At 38.2% G+C, this 15,341-nt stretch overlaps 1 protein-coding gene across 4 annotated transcripts in view; it reads left to right on the top strand.

Annotated features, from left to right (window-relative positions):
- Positions 1–15,341, top strand: part of LOC128670751 (GATA-binding factor C-like) — an 86,911-nt gene that overhangs the window by 21,579 nt on the left and 49,991 nt on the right. For 3 of the 4 annotated variants that reach the window (XM_053746709.1, XM_053746706.1, XM_053746708.2), the window contains exon 3: positions 9,488–10,027. In XM_053746709.1, coding sequence (XP_053602684.1) covers positions 9,488–10,027 — 540 coding nt within the window. The remainder of the gene's footprint in view (positions 1–9,487; positions 10,028–15,341) is intronic. The other variant, XM_053746710.1, reaches the window with a different exon arrangement.

The raw sequence follows: 15,341 nt of genomic DNA, 5'->3' as shown, positions 1-15,341 counted from the left end.
TTTTGATTTGCAATTGCAAATTAAAAGTTATTATTTATAATATCTACATACATAGCCTACCGCGGGCGGAGCCGGAGCTTCGGGAAACAGCTTTTTAGTTATATGGCAGGATCGCCATGTTGTAATGGACGACTGAGTGAGACAAGTACTGGTACAAGATTATATTAGATTTTATAAATACCTTATGGCTAATTTAAGACTTCTTCTTTTTCGTAGCTTGACGACCAGGCTAGATTGAGCATAGGACAGTCAGTATCACGACCCAAAAGTTACAATACATTAGGTATAAGCTGATGCATCTAGACTACGGGTTCCTTATCCCTAGTCCCACGTGGCATTGTCCGCGGGACCTTCCTATTTTTATCCGATACCGTAATGCGCGAGTCACGAGCGGTTATGTAACCAGGCTGCTGCGGCGCCGACATTATAACCATTATTACAGGCACACCAGGCCATTGTCAAGATTGTGGGGTCAGCTACATCCTATGATAGGGCTTGTTTAGGTTAACGCAGGATTTTTGGTGAAGGATCATCGAAATATTCGTTGGTGTCATTGTCACACCACGAACCAAAGTCATTTACTCTCTTGAAGATAGATGTGTTTTGCTATAACTAACAAATAACTTAAAGGAACGCAACATTTTAGAGTAAATAAAGTGGGTTTGTCTTTTTAGGCTATAATTAAGAGACCTCTTCTCTTTATAGAGACTTTGAGATCTGTTTCATATAATTTCTTCAGACTCAGAACAACATACTATCTGTGTAGAATTGTAGATTTTCAAGAATTGCCTTGATACATTATTATATATTTTGACTTCACCATTAGGTTATATCCTGTTCTATACATGATGCAACCCTTCCACTACTATCAGTGAACGTCGCCTATCTGACTAAGCCTTTATCCAAGACAACCGAGTAATTTCACAATTCCTATAACCCAATAAATCGTTGTTGTAAAACAATTTGCTCAGCCTAGGGAAGCTGTTGGCTAGATCACGTCTAATCATAGTCGTGCGCGCAGCTTGTTAATTATGGAAATTGTGACCGCTCATATTGGCTCATATCGTGATTTGTGGAAGGTTTTGTTGTCGTGATGTATTTGCATCCTGTTGCTACTTGGAACTGTGTCAGTAAGTCAAGTTTTGAAATTCAATTTTTTTATTGTGAATTCGAAATGCAAACTGAATATGGCGCTCCAAATTCTACATGTGAGAGTGACTTTGCATTGCTTCTTAATGTAAATTAAATTAATTTAAATTTCAACCACAACAAAGTAATAGGATCAATTTGTATAAATAAATAATAAATATATTAGGACAAATCACACAGATTGAGCTAGCCCCAAAGTAAGTTCGAGACTTGTGTTATGGGATACTAACTCAACGATACTATATTTTATAACAAATACATATATAGATAAACATCCAAGACCCGGGCCAATCAGAAAAAGAACATTTTTCATCATGACTCGACCGGGGATCGAACCCGGGACCTCTCGGTTCAGAGGCAAGCACTTAACCACTGCGCCATCGTCGTATGTTGTTATAAACATCAATTTGTGTTGGTTTTGTTGATAAGACGTTTAAAAGTTACCGATATCATTGGATTAGAAGAAAATGGTACATTTATGGTCGCAATTTCTGCATCAGTGGATTAAATTATTAAATTAGAATTACCAACCGGTTATCTGAATCTGGGTGCAACCTCCAGTTGAACTTTGTAGGCCAAGTCTTTATGATTGTGCGCGTACGACCTTGTGGCTAGCTCAAACGTCCAGATTATATTATTATAGATATTAGCGGATTTAAATCGATTGCTATTATAAATCGAGTGTCGATTATATTCGATTGTGCATTTCCTATCGTATAATCTAAAGATATAGTAGTAAAAAGACAATGCGTTGGTTGCCATTAAGATATAAAATTTCAATGAAGATAAATGTCTTTCTTACAAAGGTCAAGTACAAATTACACGAGATAATATTGTTAAATTCCAAGATTAGTTAATAGTACCTTTATTTACGTTAACAGACTTATACTTTATTTAGGATTATCTTTTTTAACTGCTTAAATTTCCCACAGGAACAGTTAGGTATTTTTCCGGTGTCCTATGTCCTTCTCCGTATATCAAACTACATGTACCTATGTAATATTCAAAGCAGAATTCTTAAAATAATAAGAGTCTCCGATAAGAGTCGAAGATTCATTATGAATTTACAAGCCATTATCTCTTGTTTTATCTTCATTTCTCTATGATGTGTTGCTTCTTCTTTTTCCTTACGTTTCTGTAAATGTTGCTTTTTCTGCTGATGGACTGAAAGACATCCCTCCATGGGATAAATCCGCCGTTGCTATCAATAATTCTTTATTTACTATTTACGTATTTTCTAAAAGCAATAAATTTATAACAGACTTTCATTCTGGGATTTTTAGTAAGAACCAGTTAAATATCTCAATTAGATGGCACACAGTCCGCAGCTGTCAAATCGACGTAGTGGAAAGTTCCTCAGGTTGCGATTGCTACGCGGCCGGCATGGCAAAGAGGCTGTCCGTTTCTTGCGGTATATGGCGGCATCTTTGATCCAGTGATCACAAGTGTAGCGTGACATATCCGAGCTCGCGGTCGCGGCGTTTTTACGGATCTATGAACTCTCGAGTGGCACGATTGTAGCGTGCTTCTCTTTATAGGCTGTTTGCTCTCAGTCCGACCCTGTCAATTTTCTCTGTGACGTTTCAGCTATAGTTATTGTCAAAATTTAGGTTAAATATCGATTTCAGGAAAGTATTGCTATCGAAAACTATTAGTCTGTGACTTAGATTTTTTGAGCATATCATTCATTTGACAATTTACATGATGAACTCCATTACCATGCCACTACAAATCAACGAGCTTCATACCGCACATTGAAATTCAATAAACGATATCATGCGTTTTTAATAACAAAATAATCAACAACAAAAGCGTAAACTTCCTTCCTCATTACTGGGAACAAGGCGAGAGCGTCATCGACATAGTATTAAACAATGAGAAATTTATTAAAATACCATAACAATAAAACTCATGTCCGGACATTAGCGATGGTAAATTATTCTCCAAACGCCAGTTAATGAGAAGTGATGGGTTCGTAAGAAAATAAAATAAAAACAATGCACCCTACACGGGTTCCGATGAGGTGACTTTTGTATGCAGCGCGCGTTTCCTTGAAATTTCATGTCCTGTATGCAAAGAAATTTGTGTCAGTATTGCATCTTGGAACGGGAACAAATCCAAAATATACCTACGCGTTAGGTAATCACTAAGCAGTGCACTTCTACAGTGGATAATACAGGGCAAAACACACGTATTTAAACTGTGATCAACAAAATAAGGGAGAAACTTATCCAAATTGAAAAAAAAAACGCCTCTATCACCACCACACAGTGGTTCCATGCAGGGTACTTGCCATGCAGTAGATTGTACTATAACATTTAGACACCCGCGACGAAAGCTATCGCTAATCCCGGCTTAGTAACTTCTGTCGCAACCAAATCAGATTGACATGCTGGGAATGGGCACAGGAGGCCAAATTCAATGAATCATCTGAATTTTAATAAATTTACTGTAATTCATGGTATGGTTAAGAATTTGGTTACCATAGTCTCTCTCTCTCTCTCTCTTTCTTATCTGAGCATTTTCCCGGTTTCTTTTTCAGCCGTTGAGCATCGGAGCGTTGCATTCCTAGCCATCTTGAAGCAATCATAACCATGATAGGATCATATAATCTGTACTTGAGTCTGTACTTTCGTTGGGTAATTAACCGCATTTCCCACAGCATACGGCGCTCTCTGCAACCTAATTATGAAACTATGCAAATCGATTTGGGCTTCGCATAACACACGCACCGCGCGCTCCAATTTCCACTTCAAATATTCAAAAATCGTGTTGCAATTATTAACGTCGGAAAAAAACAGGGTTTCGCAACTCATGGAAATTTTCATTATTAAAATTAGGCCATTGCCACCGGATATGCGGCGTTGAATATTTAAACTAATGAATTAATTATAAGTAAGGAATAAGATATCATTATTTTGTTTAAAATTATTATTGTAATAAACTTACATATAGGTATGAGAATGACGCTTAAAATAACCATTCTAATAAATAAATTTTTATAAAATTGATCACAAAAGTATTTAACAATATCCAATATTATAATTATTTAATTAAAGAGTACAATATAAATAAAAAGAAGCTCAAATGATTATCGAATCGAGTATTATATTTAGGTATATGTGACAGTTAAATTTCCTTACAGATTAGACACAAGAATTTAGGAATCAAAAAAGAAGCTAAGAATCATGGCTGTCGATGACGCATAACAATCAAACAAATAAATCAAATAAATTCAATCGACAATGTGTGTGTCTTGTCGTACACATAAATTTCTAATTCCTTAACTGCCGTACACCCAAAAATATTTTACGATAGCCGCGTTTGGAATGGTAAACGATTCGATCGCACACCGCGTTGACTCTGATTGGATTATAATGCTTTTATATTACGATTCTTATTAAACAAGTGCTACTGAGCGGCGTGCGACAGGCGACGCCGGGAATAACAACTAGTGTTGGCGAACGGAAGGGCTGTCGACTCGATGACATTGCTAGGCCTCGATCGATTCGAAAACATGGTGGACTATATTTTTTATTTGAATATGATATTCGATTTGAGGTTGTCTCATTGAGTTTTATCGTCTTTATGATTTCCCAATATCAAAGGGTCAGTTTGTATGACTGTGGCGTTGTCCAATCTATACCTTACACTGTCGTGGTAAATCCAACTGGTAAACAAACAGCAAATGCAAACGACAAAGCTAATAAAGGACACATACTTGTCTCACATAATATAAATATCCATGATGACTCGAGAAGATGAAGAAGATAATATGACCATAGGATGATTAAAAAAAATCTATTTCATTCGTTGATTTAAATTCCTAATTTAAAATGGCTAATTGTCGAAAAGTTGAAGATCTTTTTTTATTCAAAAACAGGTTCTGTGTATATTTGTAATGCATAAGTGGCCATACCCTCAACAAAACAAACAGCTTAAGATGAAATGAGACTGCCAAGGTACGCAGTCTGTACATTTATTGCCGCCATAAATGCAGGACTCAGGGGCGTCGGTGCTTTGTGCACCACATCAAAATCATCATTCCAATTCCGCCTTGCATAATTCCCACGTTAGAGATGCGTATATTTAAATACATTAAGCCTTAATGTCGAAACGGGAAACTATGCCGTGCAACGAGGGAGAATGAGTGTAAATAGTAATAATACTTATAGTATTCTACAGATTTATTTCTTGAAGTTACGAAAAAGCAAATTGATGTTTCAGCACTCCGAAAAGCAACTGTTTGATTGATTGTATATTATTAAGCATATAACAGCGAAAATATCATCAATATGTTGCTCAATCTTTGACGCAGAGATTCTAATTAGGATCTTGCTACTTAAAGATTTAGAACGAATTATTTTATTTCATTTTATGTTCTCCATACCTGTGGCAATTATTACTTTGGAACAAAAGGTGAATAAACACTTTAAAAGCAAAGCGTTGCAATGTTAGGCACCTAAAATACTCGGCGTCGATACGACGATCAATAAATTAAAATTAATTCGGCGTGCGAACGGAGATCCGATACGCGATACCGACGCCTACATTTATCATTCGCTAACACGTCGGACATTCAGACAGTCACAGGATTGTGGCCTTTATTACGGAGATATAGATGCCAGTGTCCCGATGATTGAGCACGTAATGATACGGTAACAAAGGATAACACGTCTAAAGACAATAAGTGGAAGGGATAAGTTGGTTTGTATGTTGTAAAGCTGTCGACACACGTACGGCGCGACACGTCGCTCGCATGCGGATACCGCGGGTCGCGAGTCTGCGGCAGACTGGACGACGCGCCCGCTTGACCTTGAATATTCCATTCTCACGTTGCTTTTATCACTAACAGCCTTTGCCACACGTAGCCTTTATCTCATATTTATTATAATGTCTTTCCTAGACGAGATTCAAAGACTACGTTATGAAGCTAGAATCAAATATACAGTAAGGACATGCAGTCTAATAGTCTATCGCTTAAAATTCATTAAACAATTCATTGATTTAGAATCTGCGCGGGAAGTAAAATAGCTGTAACATTGTTCGTTTTTCTATCCATTTACTATCCCTAATAGATCCGGATATGTAAACGAAAAGTGAATATAGGTAATATAACCATACCAATTTTAGGGTACCGTTGTCGGAAGATATCCTGCTGTGCTCTATTAGGGTATATTACGCATATGCTTCAGTGACTGCAGCGACCCTTTCGCTGCAGTCAATCGCTTCAATTTTCGTCGCTAGTTAAGAAAAGGGAGTTCGATTCGATATGGCCACGCCTTTGAATTTTTTCGTCAAATGTAGGGCGGGCGTATGAATTGAGTTTAACAACCAATGTTGTTTAAGTTATAAAAATGTGTTATTCGATCAAATATAGTTTTAAATTTTATAAATTTTAGATTTCGCTGATTTAATTTTTGAAAAAATATTCACATATTTTTGAATTGTAAAATATTTACATATTTTTTTCAACAAATCCAAACAACAATATAACATTGTATCATGCTATGTTCTTCGTTTTTCTTGTCACTTTTTACTGAAAATCCTCGTTCAGAAAAACATTATATGACAACCAGCTGTTCATTATTTTCGTATAAAAAATTAAAAAACCAAAAAGGGGTTGTAGAAAACCGTTACAGACAGTAAACAAGACGGGTGTAACATCGGCGATTTTAACAACACTTGCAGGACCCTGTGGCGCGGTGGTGATAAGATCTCTCGCTGCATCTGCCTGTGGGTTCGATGCTCGGGGTGCCATGGGGGCCGGGCAGGGGTTCAATTCCGGTGTTTTGTTTCCGAATGACTGTGAGAACTCTAACTCGATTCTGATTGGTTTATGATTTGTTTTCATATCCCATAATTACCTTCAATTGGCCTTAATTTTTCTTATTTTCTGCACTAATGGATTGTTCAGTTTCAAGGTTTTCAAACATATATTAACAGACAAACGTACTCAAAGATTTTAAGATAACGACATGTATATCCTAATTCAATTTCAGTTTCTAGTTTTTGTTTTCTATTAACCTTTGCTTGTTAAACACGAAATCCCCAAACAATCAGGCTTAGTGGAACACCGGTATCTGGTACAATGGCCGAAACTTGCAGCCCTGTAATGAATAAAAAGCGCCGGTGGCCGCCCGGTACTGCGTTGCACGAAGCGATGTAGAGTTGACGATTTGTCGTCCGTTTTCCGCGTGGAGTTGAATTACAATTGTCGCATGAGCTAGGTTTCGGGCGCCCGTGGTAGGGGGCAGGTAGGGCATGTGGCGAGATGGTGCGATAACAGGAATTATTCATACGCGGCTTATCAGGTCCGCCATCGCGGGGGCTATTGTGAACGCGGCCTAACGCGCTAGGGGTGGCTCCCGGTTGTCGCGGCCGCTGTCAAAACGTTGTTGTGTGTATTCGGCTTAATGCGACGCAACCTGGATTGATTATTGTTTTATATCGTGCTGTTAATATAATGTCGTCAATTCATGATTTTAATTACAAAAGAAACGGCCATTTGATGTTTTTTTAAAGAAATAAGAAAGTTCTACGAAAAACAAAAAAGTTGCTACGAGGTCTACGGATGTGCTACGACGAGCGACATTTCTTTTTTACTCGACTTTTATTGATTTATATCTTACAGAATAAATTGTATGATATTTATATGATGATATATAGATAAGATATTACGATGTGATTATATTATTATCATTGATATTAATAACACATTCAAAGTTACTGTATTTATGTAAAAAATTATAAAGATCTCATGACATCACAAAGTAGCAAACTTATTGAGTAACAAACAAAATAGTATCAACAATGTAGGTATCTAAAATTTTAAGTAATTAATCAGTTTCGACGTTGCCGCACACAGTTCGTTCCCCCGCGCGGCCGGCAAGCGCGCTGTACGGGCGCCCTTGTGATAACCATCGATGGTTATCGAACATTGCGATCGACACCTGGATCGGATGATGCGGGTGTGTCTATTTTACCTATATACATGTGAGGCTTTGTGATTCTCTCTCGTTATGATTTTCATAAAACAGATAATTTTAAAATGATTTGGATCAGACTTGGATTAAAAAAAAATACTGCTTTATTTATTTTTTAAAATTGAATTTTATGTATCACAATGGTAGATCATAGAAAGAGTAATATAAAATAGATATCAATGTACAATAGGTTAATGCATAGTTATAAATAGCTTGCTAGTTTTTAATACTGCAGAATGATTTTATTAAATAAAATAGGTTTATATTACACTAAAACTCGCCTACCCTCTCTGGGAAGGCGTGATACTATGTATGTATATAAAAGTATAAAGGTGCAAAATTATGAGATTGCTAATAAAATCGTACAGCTGAGGGTTACCAGTAAGTAATAATTAGCACCCGCGGCGCACCACAGGGTGCGCAAGCGCTCCGCGACGCTCCCCGCGCTCCGCTCCTCACCCCTCGACTCACAAGCCAATCCACGCCCAGACAACTACCCTCCGAATCAAATACACCCGTACATATGTTTCCTTTCACTTATAAATAATAACCGTACATCACCAGTCAGCCAAATTAAAAAAGGGGAGCCACGTTGCGTGTCTTTAGAATATGTAAAATCATTATTACTACATTTACTTCGTTTCAAAATTAAATATATCCAGTTTATGCAACATGTTTTATTTAAGTCCAAAATAATAAATATCGCGGCAAATCCATTAAATATTTCGCAAATAATTACGCTATACAATTAAACAGTTCACCAACAATACACAGAGTACGTAAACAAATCAACATAGTGTATCATCAAAACTGACACTTCTATGCTCATAATTAATGAAATTTCCAGCTGGCCTACTGGTTTAATTGCATTGTGTTGTGACACGGCTTTTGAAACATTTTTGGAAAGAGCCAGTATTCATGGACGCAGCCAGCGAAACCCACTGAATAATAATAACCCATTATTTGTTTATCAAATATCCATTAAGATTAGAGAATATTCATGACCGTGTTTACTACGTTCGTGGATGAAGATGTCGTGTGAAAGACCAGTTGTTAGAAACAAATGATATTAATTTAGGTAAGCGCGGGCGGGTACGCAGACGCCTCCAAATTGTCCGCTTAATGACGGCAAGTTTCGATGTTTTGGACTCGTGTTACAATGACTCGTATCTGTAGATCTCTGTCAGCTGTATAATGGTCACTTAAACGCTCGTAAACTTCGAGAATATCAGGGAATCAAATGACTAATGTCCACAGAGCAATTGTGGAGAAATCTATCACTGTTACATAGAGCGTGATGATCTGATATATTTATCCATTCCCCATTTTTAATAGTATTGTTTATTGTTCAGGTCGGACGTTAAGCGGCAGCAGCGGGCAGGTGTGTCGGCCGCATTTCCACACGCCTCTGCACCCTTGGCTGGAGACGAAGGCCCTAAGTGGAGGCGCGTGGGGCGGCGGCTTCCAGCAAGATGGCGCGCCGGCCGACAAGCCCCTCTCACCTGCGCAGCACCATCATCCTCACCCCCTCTTCTCGTTCCCTCCTACGCCGCCGAAGGATTCCACGCCGGACTCTGTCGCGGCAGCGGCGCTGGGCCAACAGGACTACCAGGCGGCCGTGGCGCACGCCACAGCTATGAGCGTCGCCTTCATGCAGCAACAGCAGGAGCTGCCGCTCTGCGGGGACGTCAAGCCCATGATGGGGGCGCCGTCGTCGAAGCAGCGCGAAGGTGCGCAGCCGGACTCGTGTCCCCAGGAGTCGAGCCAGCCCTCCGGCGAATACAACGCGCAGTACAACGCCGCCGGCGGCGACTACTACAACTACCAGGGGAAGGGGTTTAGTGGGCAGCAGCAGAATAAGCCGCGGCCCAACAAGACGCGGACGAGCGCCGGTGAGTCCGCGCGGACTGCACTCTCTGCACTGCAATGCGATGCACCGACACACGCCCGCTTATCCGATCACACCACCGTTCCCAGCTTATAATTAGTTGCTGAAGAGCTGTCCCACACGGACCAGCTATCTGCGATCTACTCGTACGTTTTCACTTATAAAATTCACCGTGTCTAATCAGTTAATAAATCAAATACGGCAAGAGCCGTTCAAGGCTCGTTAATCGAAGCCTAACAAAATGGCTGCCACGATAGTGGCTGCGTAATTAGAATCTCAGTGCAGACTGTCTCGTCGACAATAGCGATTTATTAATTCGATAAACGGCAGTAGATTAATATTCGTTCGGTATTTAGAAATGGCATCGTATTGGGAATGGGAGATGTGTTCGGATAAGCGAGGTCCTCGCACGGGGTTGTGGCCACATGTCCTCATGGCAACGTTTCGGGCTTGGGATCCTGTCGATGTTGACTAACGCTTTCTAACTGTTATTGGTGGAGGATTTACTAACTGGATTTCTTTGCAGTTCTCACCTTCAATGCGTCGATGTGGTTCTTGTCTATGAATATGCGAGATGGCACTCATTAGCTGTATAATTTTCAGTTTAATCACAGTCTAATACTAGTTATCGCGGTAGGTTGCGCCTGCGCAGGCGATTGTTCTGGGCGGTGTGAACGCGGCCTCGACTGATGTTGACCAAGCTAAGCGGAGTGGTTTCTCATTATTTAATTGTCGCATTGTTTCAAATATCCGCCGACGAACAAAAGCTCTTAAGTAGATTTCTATTAATTTTCCAGTCACTTTTCTAAATTATCTTAAAAGAACTGTAGACTCATTTACGTTAATTAAAAACACCTAAATGATGAAAGTGCGAAAATAATACATGTGTGAAAAATATAATAAACAAAACAGAATAGTAATATTACCATTAGGTATTCTGTTCGTGCTATGTTTTTTGAATTTAATTAGATCTAATCAGAGAATAGAATCTGCTACGGCGAAAAAAATCTGAATTTAGTTTTTTTTCGATTTAAATGCGTCGTCGAATATCATACAGGAATCACATAAAAGGTATGCATTTTGATTCAATCACTAAGCATCACAATGAGATGAATTTATTTTGAAATGAACTAATTTCAAACTTCGGGTTTCCGCAAAAAAAAACTTGGCCGCATTTAGTGCCCATAAATTTAAATAACTTTTGCACATTGTTTTCGGTTGACCTTCATATGGTTCACCCATGCATTTTCGCAACCTCACGACAAATATAATATTCAAAGTGTTACTCAACAGTTATTGTATTAACACCACATAATGCCGCTTTATTTTATATTTAAAAATGTAATTACGACTCCCATAGTTAACTTTGACAATAGACGGGAACCAAAAATGCTTATTGTCTCTTATTAGAGTAATGAATAAGCTTTATGTAGAATGACTGTTAAATAGTCAAAGTAGAGTTACCGTTAAATTTGTTTGTTCAATATTTTGGGTAATTTTAAGTGCCCATTCAATTACACGCTCGTGAGATGTTCTCAGAGTTTAAACTTTATCGGAAAACAATAAAGATTTTAATTACAACGAAAAGAGATGTTAACATACTCTGTTGATCTTTTTCCTTATTTTGTTAAAATGAAAGTGCGCTATTTTATTTTCATACAATAGAATTATAATGAAGTTTTGGAATGTTTGTTCGGATATTAAAAAAACTGAGGATTTTAAATAAGTTTAAAATCATTTTAATTTTCCGCTCGATGGCATTCTTAAGGCATGTTGTTATGATGACCCAACTCTTTGGCCCATTGAGGTTTTAACGACTGAAAATATGTCCCTTAAGACTAAACTGTCTAGCTTTTGGTTTCAACCATAGACATAGAAGAAGAAAAAGTATCTTTTTCTCTATCTTTATGGTTTTAACATCGATCCGAATTACCGTTCCAATTCACACACCTCGTTAACTTTTTGTAAGACTTTAATAGCAGTAAAAACTGTGCGTAATTGGAAATTGAACTATCAGCTCATTTATTTAATTAATTGTTCATTGTTGCCATCGTAAAGTGAACATTACCTACGTAATAGTGCACTTCATGTTTGTTTTGTTCCAAACAAAAAGAAAGAATAGGATAACCTATTTGTCTATCACTAAATGAATATGAATATTTGTTATTCAACTAGCTATTTACGTCCATTTGTTAAAAAATAATCGAAGTTTGCCTAGTTCTTACTTACTGTTCAATTAAGTCAGTTAAATCTTTAGAAAAAACTTAATAATTACATTTATCTACTCTACAACTAACCTACAAAATCTAGTACAAGTATAGCCTAGAAAATAACGCATACGGCTCATGTTACAAGCTAGAATCAGATAGCCATACAAATTGGTAGCATAAAACATGTATATAGAAGTGTTGGTGTGTCGGTCAGGCTGTTCCTTGGTGGAAACAGTATTATGATAATGCCAGGCCGGATATGGCCCATTCCATTGTTGCGATCGTCTGACCTCGAAGCCTCCAGCGGTTATGTAAAACGGAACGGATTTTAAAACAAATTAAACTAAGATATGATAGTTATAGCTCAGTAATGTCTATCACCAGTGTTTTTAACTTTGACGGAATGAGGCTCGTTAGAAACGCTTAAAAGTTGTAATTGTTGAACGGAACTACAGTGTTTTTAATATTAATACGGTAAATGAAAAACTGTCATATCATTTATCATATGTGTGTTTTCCCGATTTCTTCCGCAACCGTATAAGCGTCGGAGTACATATTCCGCTAATGGAAAACATGATCAACTTAATTAATTAAGCTACATATATATCTAGTCAAAACAAATACAATTGCAATTTAATCTGTACATATCAATTAATAAATTGATGAGCGAATTAATTATGAGTGGATTCGATATAATGTTAATCAGTTGCATACCTAAATATTTAGACGTGGCACAAAAAATATAAGAATTAAATCGTATTCAATTTGGCCAACATTAAAAATCGTGACTATAACTAATGAATGTATTTCATAAAGAACGCAAAGGGCAAACGGAATACTGGGCCAGTTACGAACCAGGGCCCATTGTGCTTGTTATTCAGTATTTCTTAACAGTATCCATTCAACACTTTCTAAAACAATACAACGTTCACTTCAAATGGCATTTAAATTATTCTACAATTTTATTAAGTACTAATAACGTTTAGAATTGAGTATTGTGTGCATTTAAAGCAGGTTTGACTCCCGTAATTTAATATTATGGCGAGTTTTTGTGCATTACGTGTTGAGAATGCGTCGCACGCGACTTGTTGCTGCAACACATTGTTGCGCAACCAATTAGTGGCGCGACACGGACGGGCGCTCGAGCGGTATGAAATAATAACGTCCAACACTGTAATAACACAGTAATTCCGACAAAAATCTAGTCAGAAATCTATTAATACTAAAAATCGCGAGTAAAATAATTTATGATGTTACAATTAAGCTTGTAAAAACGTAATTTTTATAAGTACACATAGAATAATCTTATAGCAAAGTCATTTAAAACACTAATGAGTATTTTCGTGCTGTGTATAGACAAGTATATATTTATGTATAGTAAATTCGTCGCGGTCTGTCGATTCACAATGTGGGATACAATTGCAGTCCAAATTTGCATTTTACGTTGGACATCCGTGGAACTTTAGTGATTAATTCAATTATTAAACAGGCATTAGAGGACATTGTACTTTCGGACTGTTTATGGATAGCCCGGACTTTACGACTAGTACCAGTGATGTTCCATTGTTTCCTATTGGATTCGCATTTGTTTACCGTGTATTTTTTTTTTGCGTGAGAAATAAATTAGGCGATTTCGTACTATTGAAATATTTATTCTAGTTTTTGGTAGCATTTTTTATAATAATAATGAATACCAATCTTTAGAACTATTTCCAACTTTACCTGACTTTATATCGATGAGACACGTCTTTTTAAACTAGTATCAAGGAAGGCCAGAAGTACAGGTTTGACTAGCGAGATTTATGCATGTTTATCATTAATTTAATAGTTAAATTGCATCCGAATAACGTACTGTGTCCGACATCACATGATCGGCACAATAATTACATCTGGTTATAGAGCCGCTCGTCACGTAATTATGCTGCGCCATGCTAATATCATATGCAAATGTGCATACTGCAGAGCGCCGGCCGGTGGCGATCTGAAAAATGGCTTCATTCCAATTTGATCATCGTTCTGTCATTGCCAATAAAAAGCAAAAAACAACTCTAAGTCTTATCGTAGTTTTTGCACAATCTAAAGCACTTCCTGGCAACACAATGCTCAATAAAAACGTAGACCCCGCGCGAGACCATCGGCTACCATTAAAATTTTCTATTTGCATACAGGCATGTAATTAAGGCGTAATAACAGCCTCTGTGGCGCAACAGAGAATAAGTTTTGAGCAATAATTTAATGGTTTGTATGCAAAATAGCCTCACCGTTACGTGTTGATGGGCCGATGCGCCGAGAGCGCGTCACGGTACACGGGAGCGAATTAGTCCTTCATTTAAATTACATTACCCCAGTGCACATTAGTGTAATACGTGACTACGGAGAATGTTTTTACGCTGTGGTTTCATTGAGCACTAACGGCGCTGGCTCTGAACGCATCGATAGTTCTTACAGGTCAACATCACTCGAACCGCATTTTGCACCCTCAGCGCTCTAGTGGCAATGTTTTCCCCACGCTGGCCGGCCGTGTGAAAACTTCGTCCACTCCCCGCGACTGTACTTGTCAGGAGACTCTCGAAAAATAAAAACCGCCCACTCGGCTACGTAAATATGGCAGATGAAAATCTTTTATCGCGGTCACGTAGAGCCGCGTCACGACCGCACGTCACTCCGGGCAATAAAGAGCGAGCCGCATTCTAATTTTGAACAAACACAGGAATTTTTGCTCAGACATACTTTCAGGATAACCCTCGGTCTGAAGTACCGCAATGCGCTTAAGAATATATCTTTATTGTCGGTCGAAAACACGTCCGGTCGCGGGACGCGACGAGATTGCTCGATACTCGGAATGTCAGGGGGAAATGAAGATATAACTCGCGGTGTGAACGTTTTAAAAGTTGTCGGTATGATTGAACCGGCCGAACAATTATATGGTGTGGTAATTAATCAGAGCCACAGTTCTGTTTAATAATACGTGTAATGTCGAAGTACGTACGAGAGCGGGGCTGTAAATCTCACAATCCGCGCCGCCCGCGGCCGCGCTGCTTTCACAAACGTTTTTACCAATAGAGACGTTACTATTGAACTGAATCACTCTCCATGCTAGAGACACTC

Source organism: Plodia interpunctella, chromosome 6, assembly GCF_027563975.2.
Source record: "Plodia interpunctella isolate USDA-ARS_2022_Savannah chromosome 6, ilPloInte3.2, whole genome shotgun sequence".
Lineage (NCBI taxonomy): Eukaryota > Metazoa > Arthropoda > Insecta > Lepidoptera > Pyralidae > Plodia > Plodia interpunctella.
This window is presented reverse-complemented; position numbering and strand designations above follow the sequence as displayed.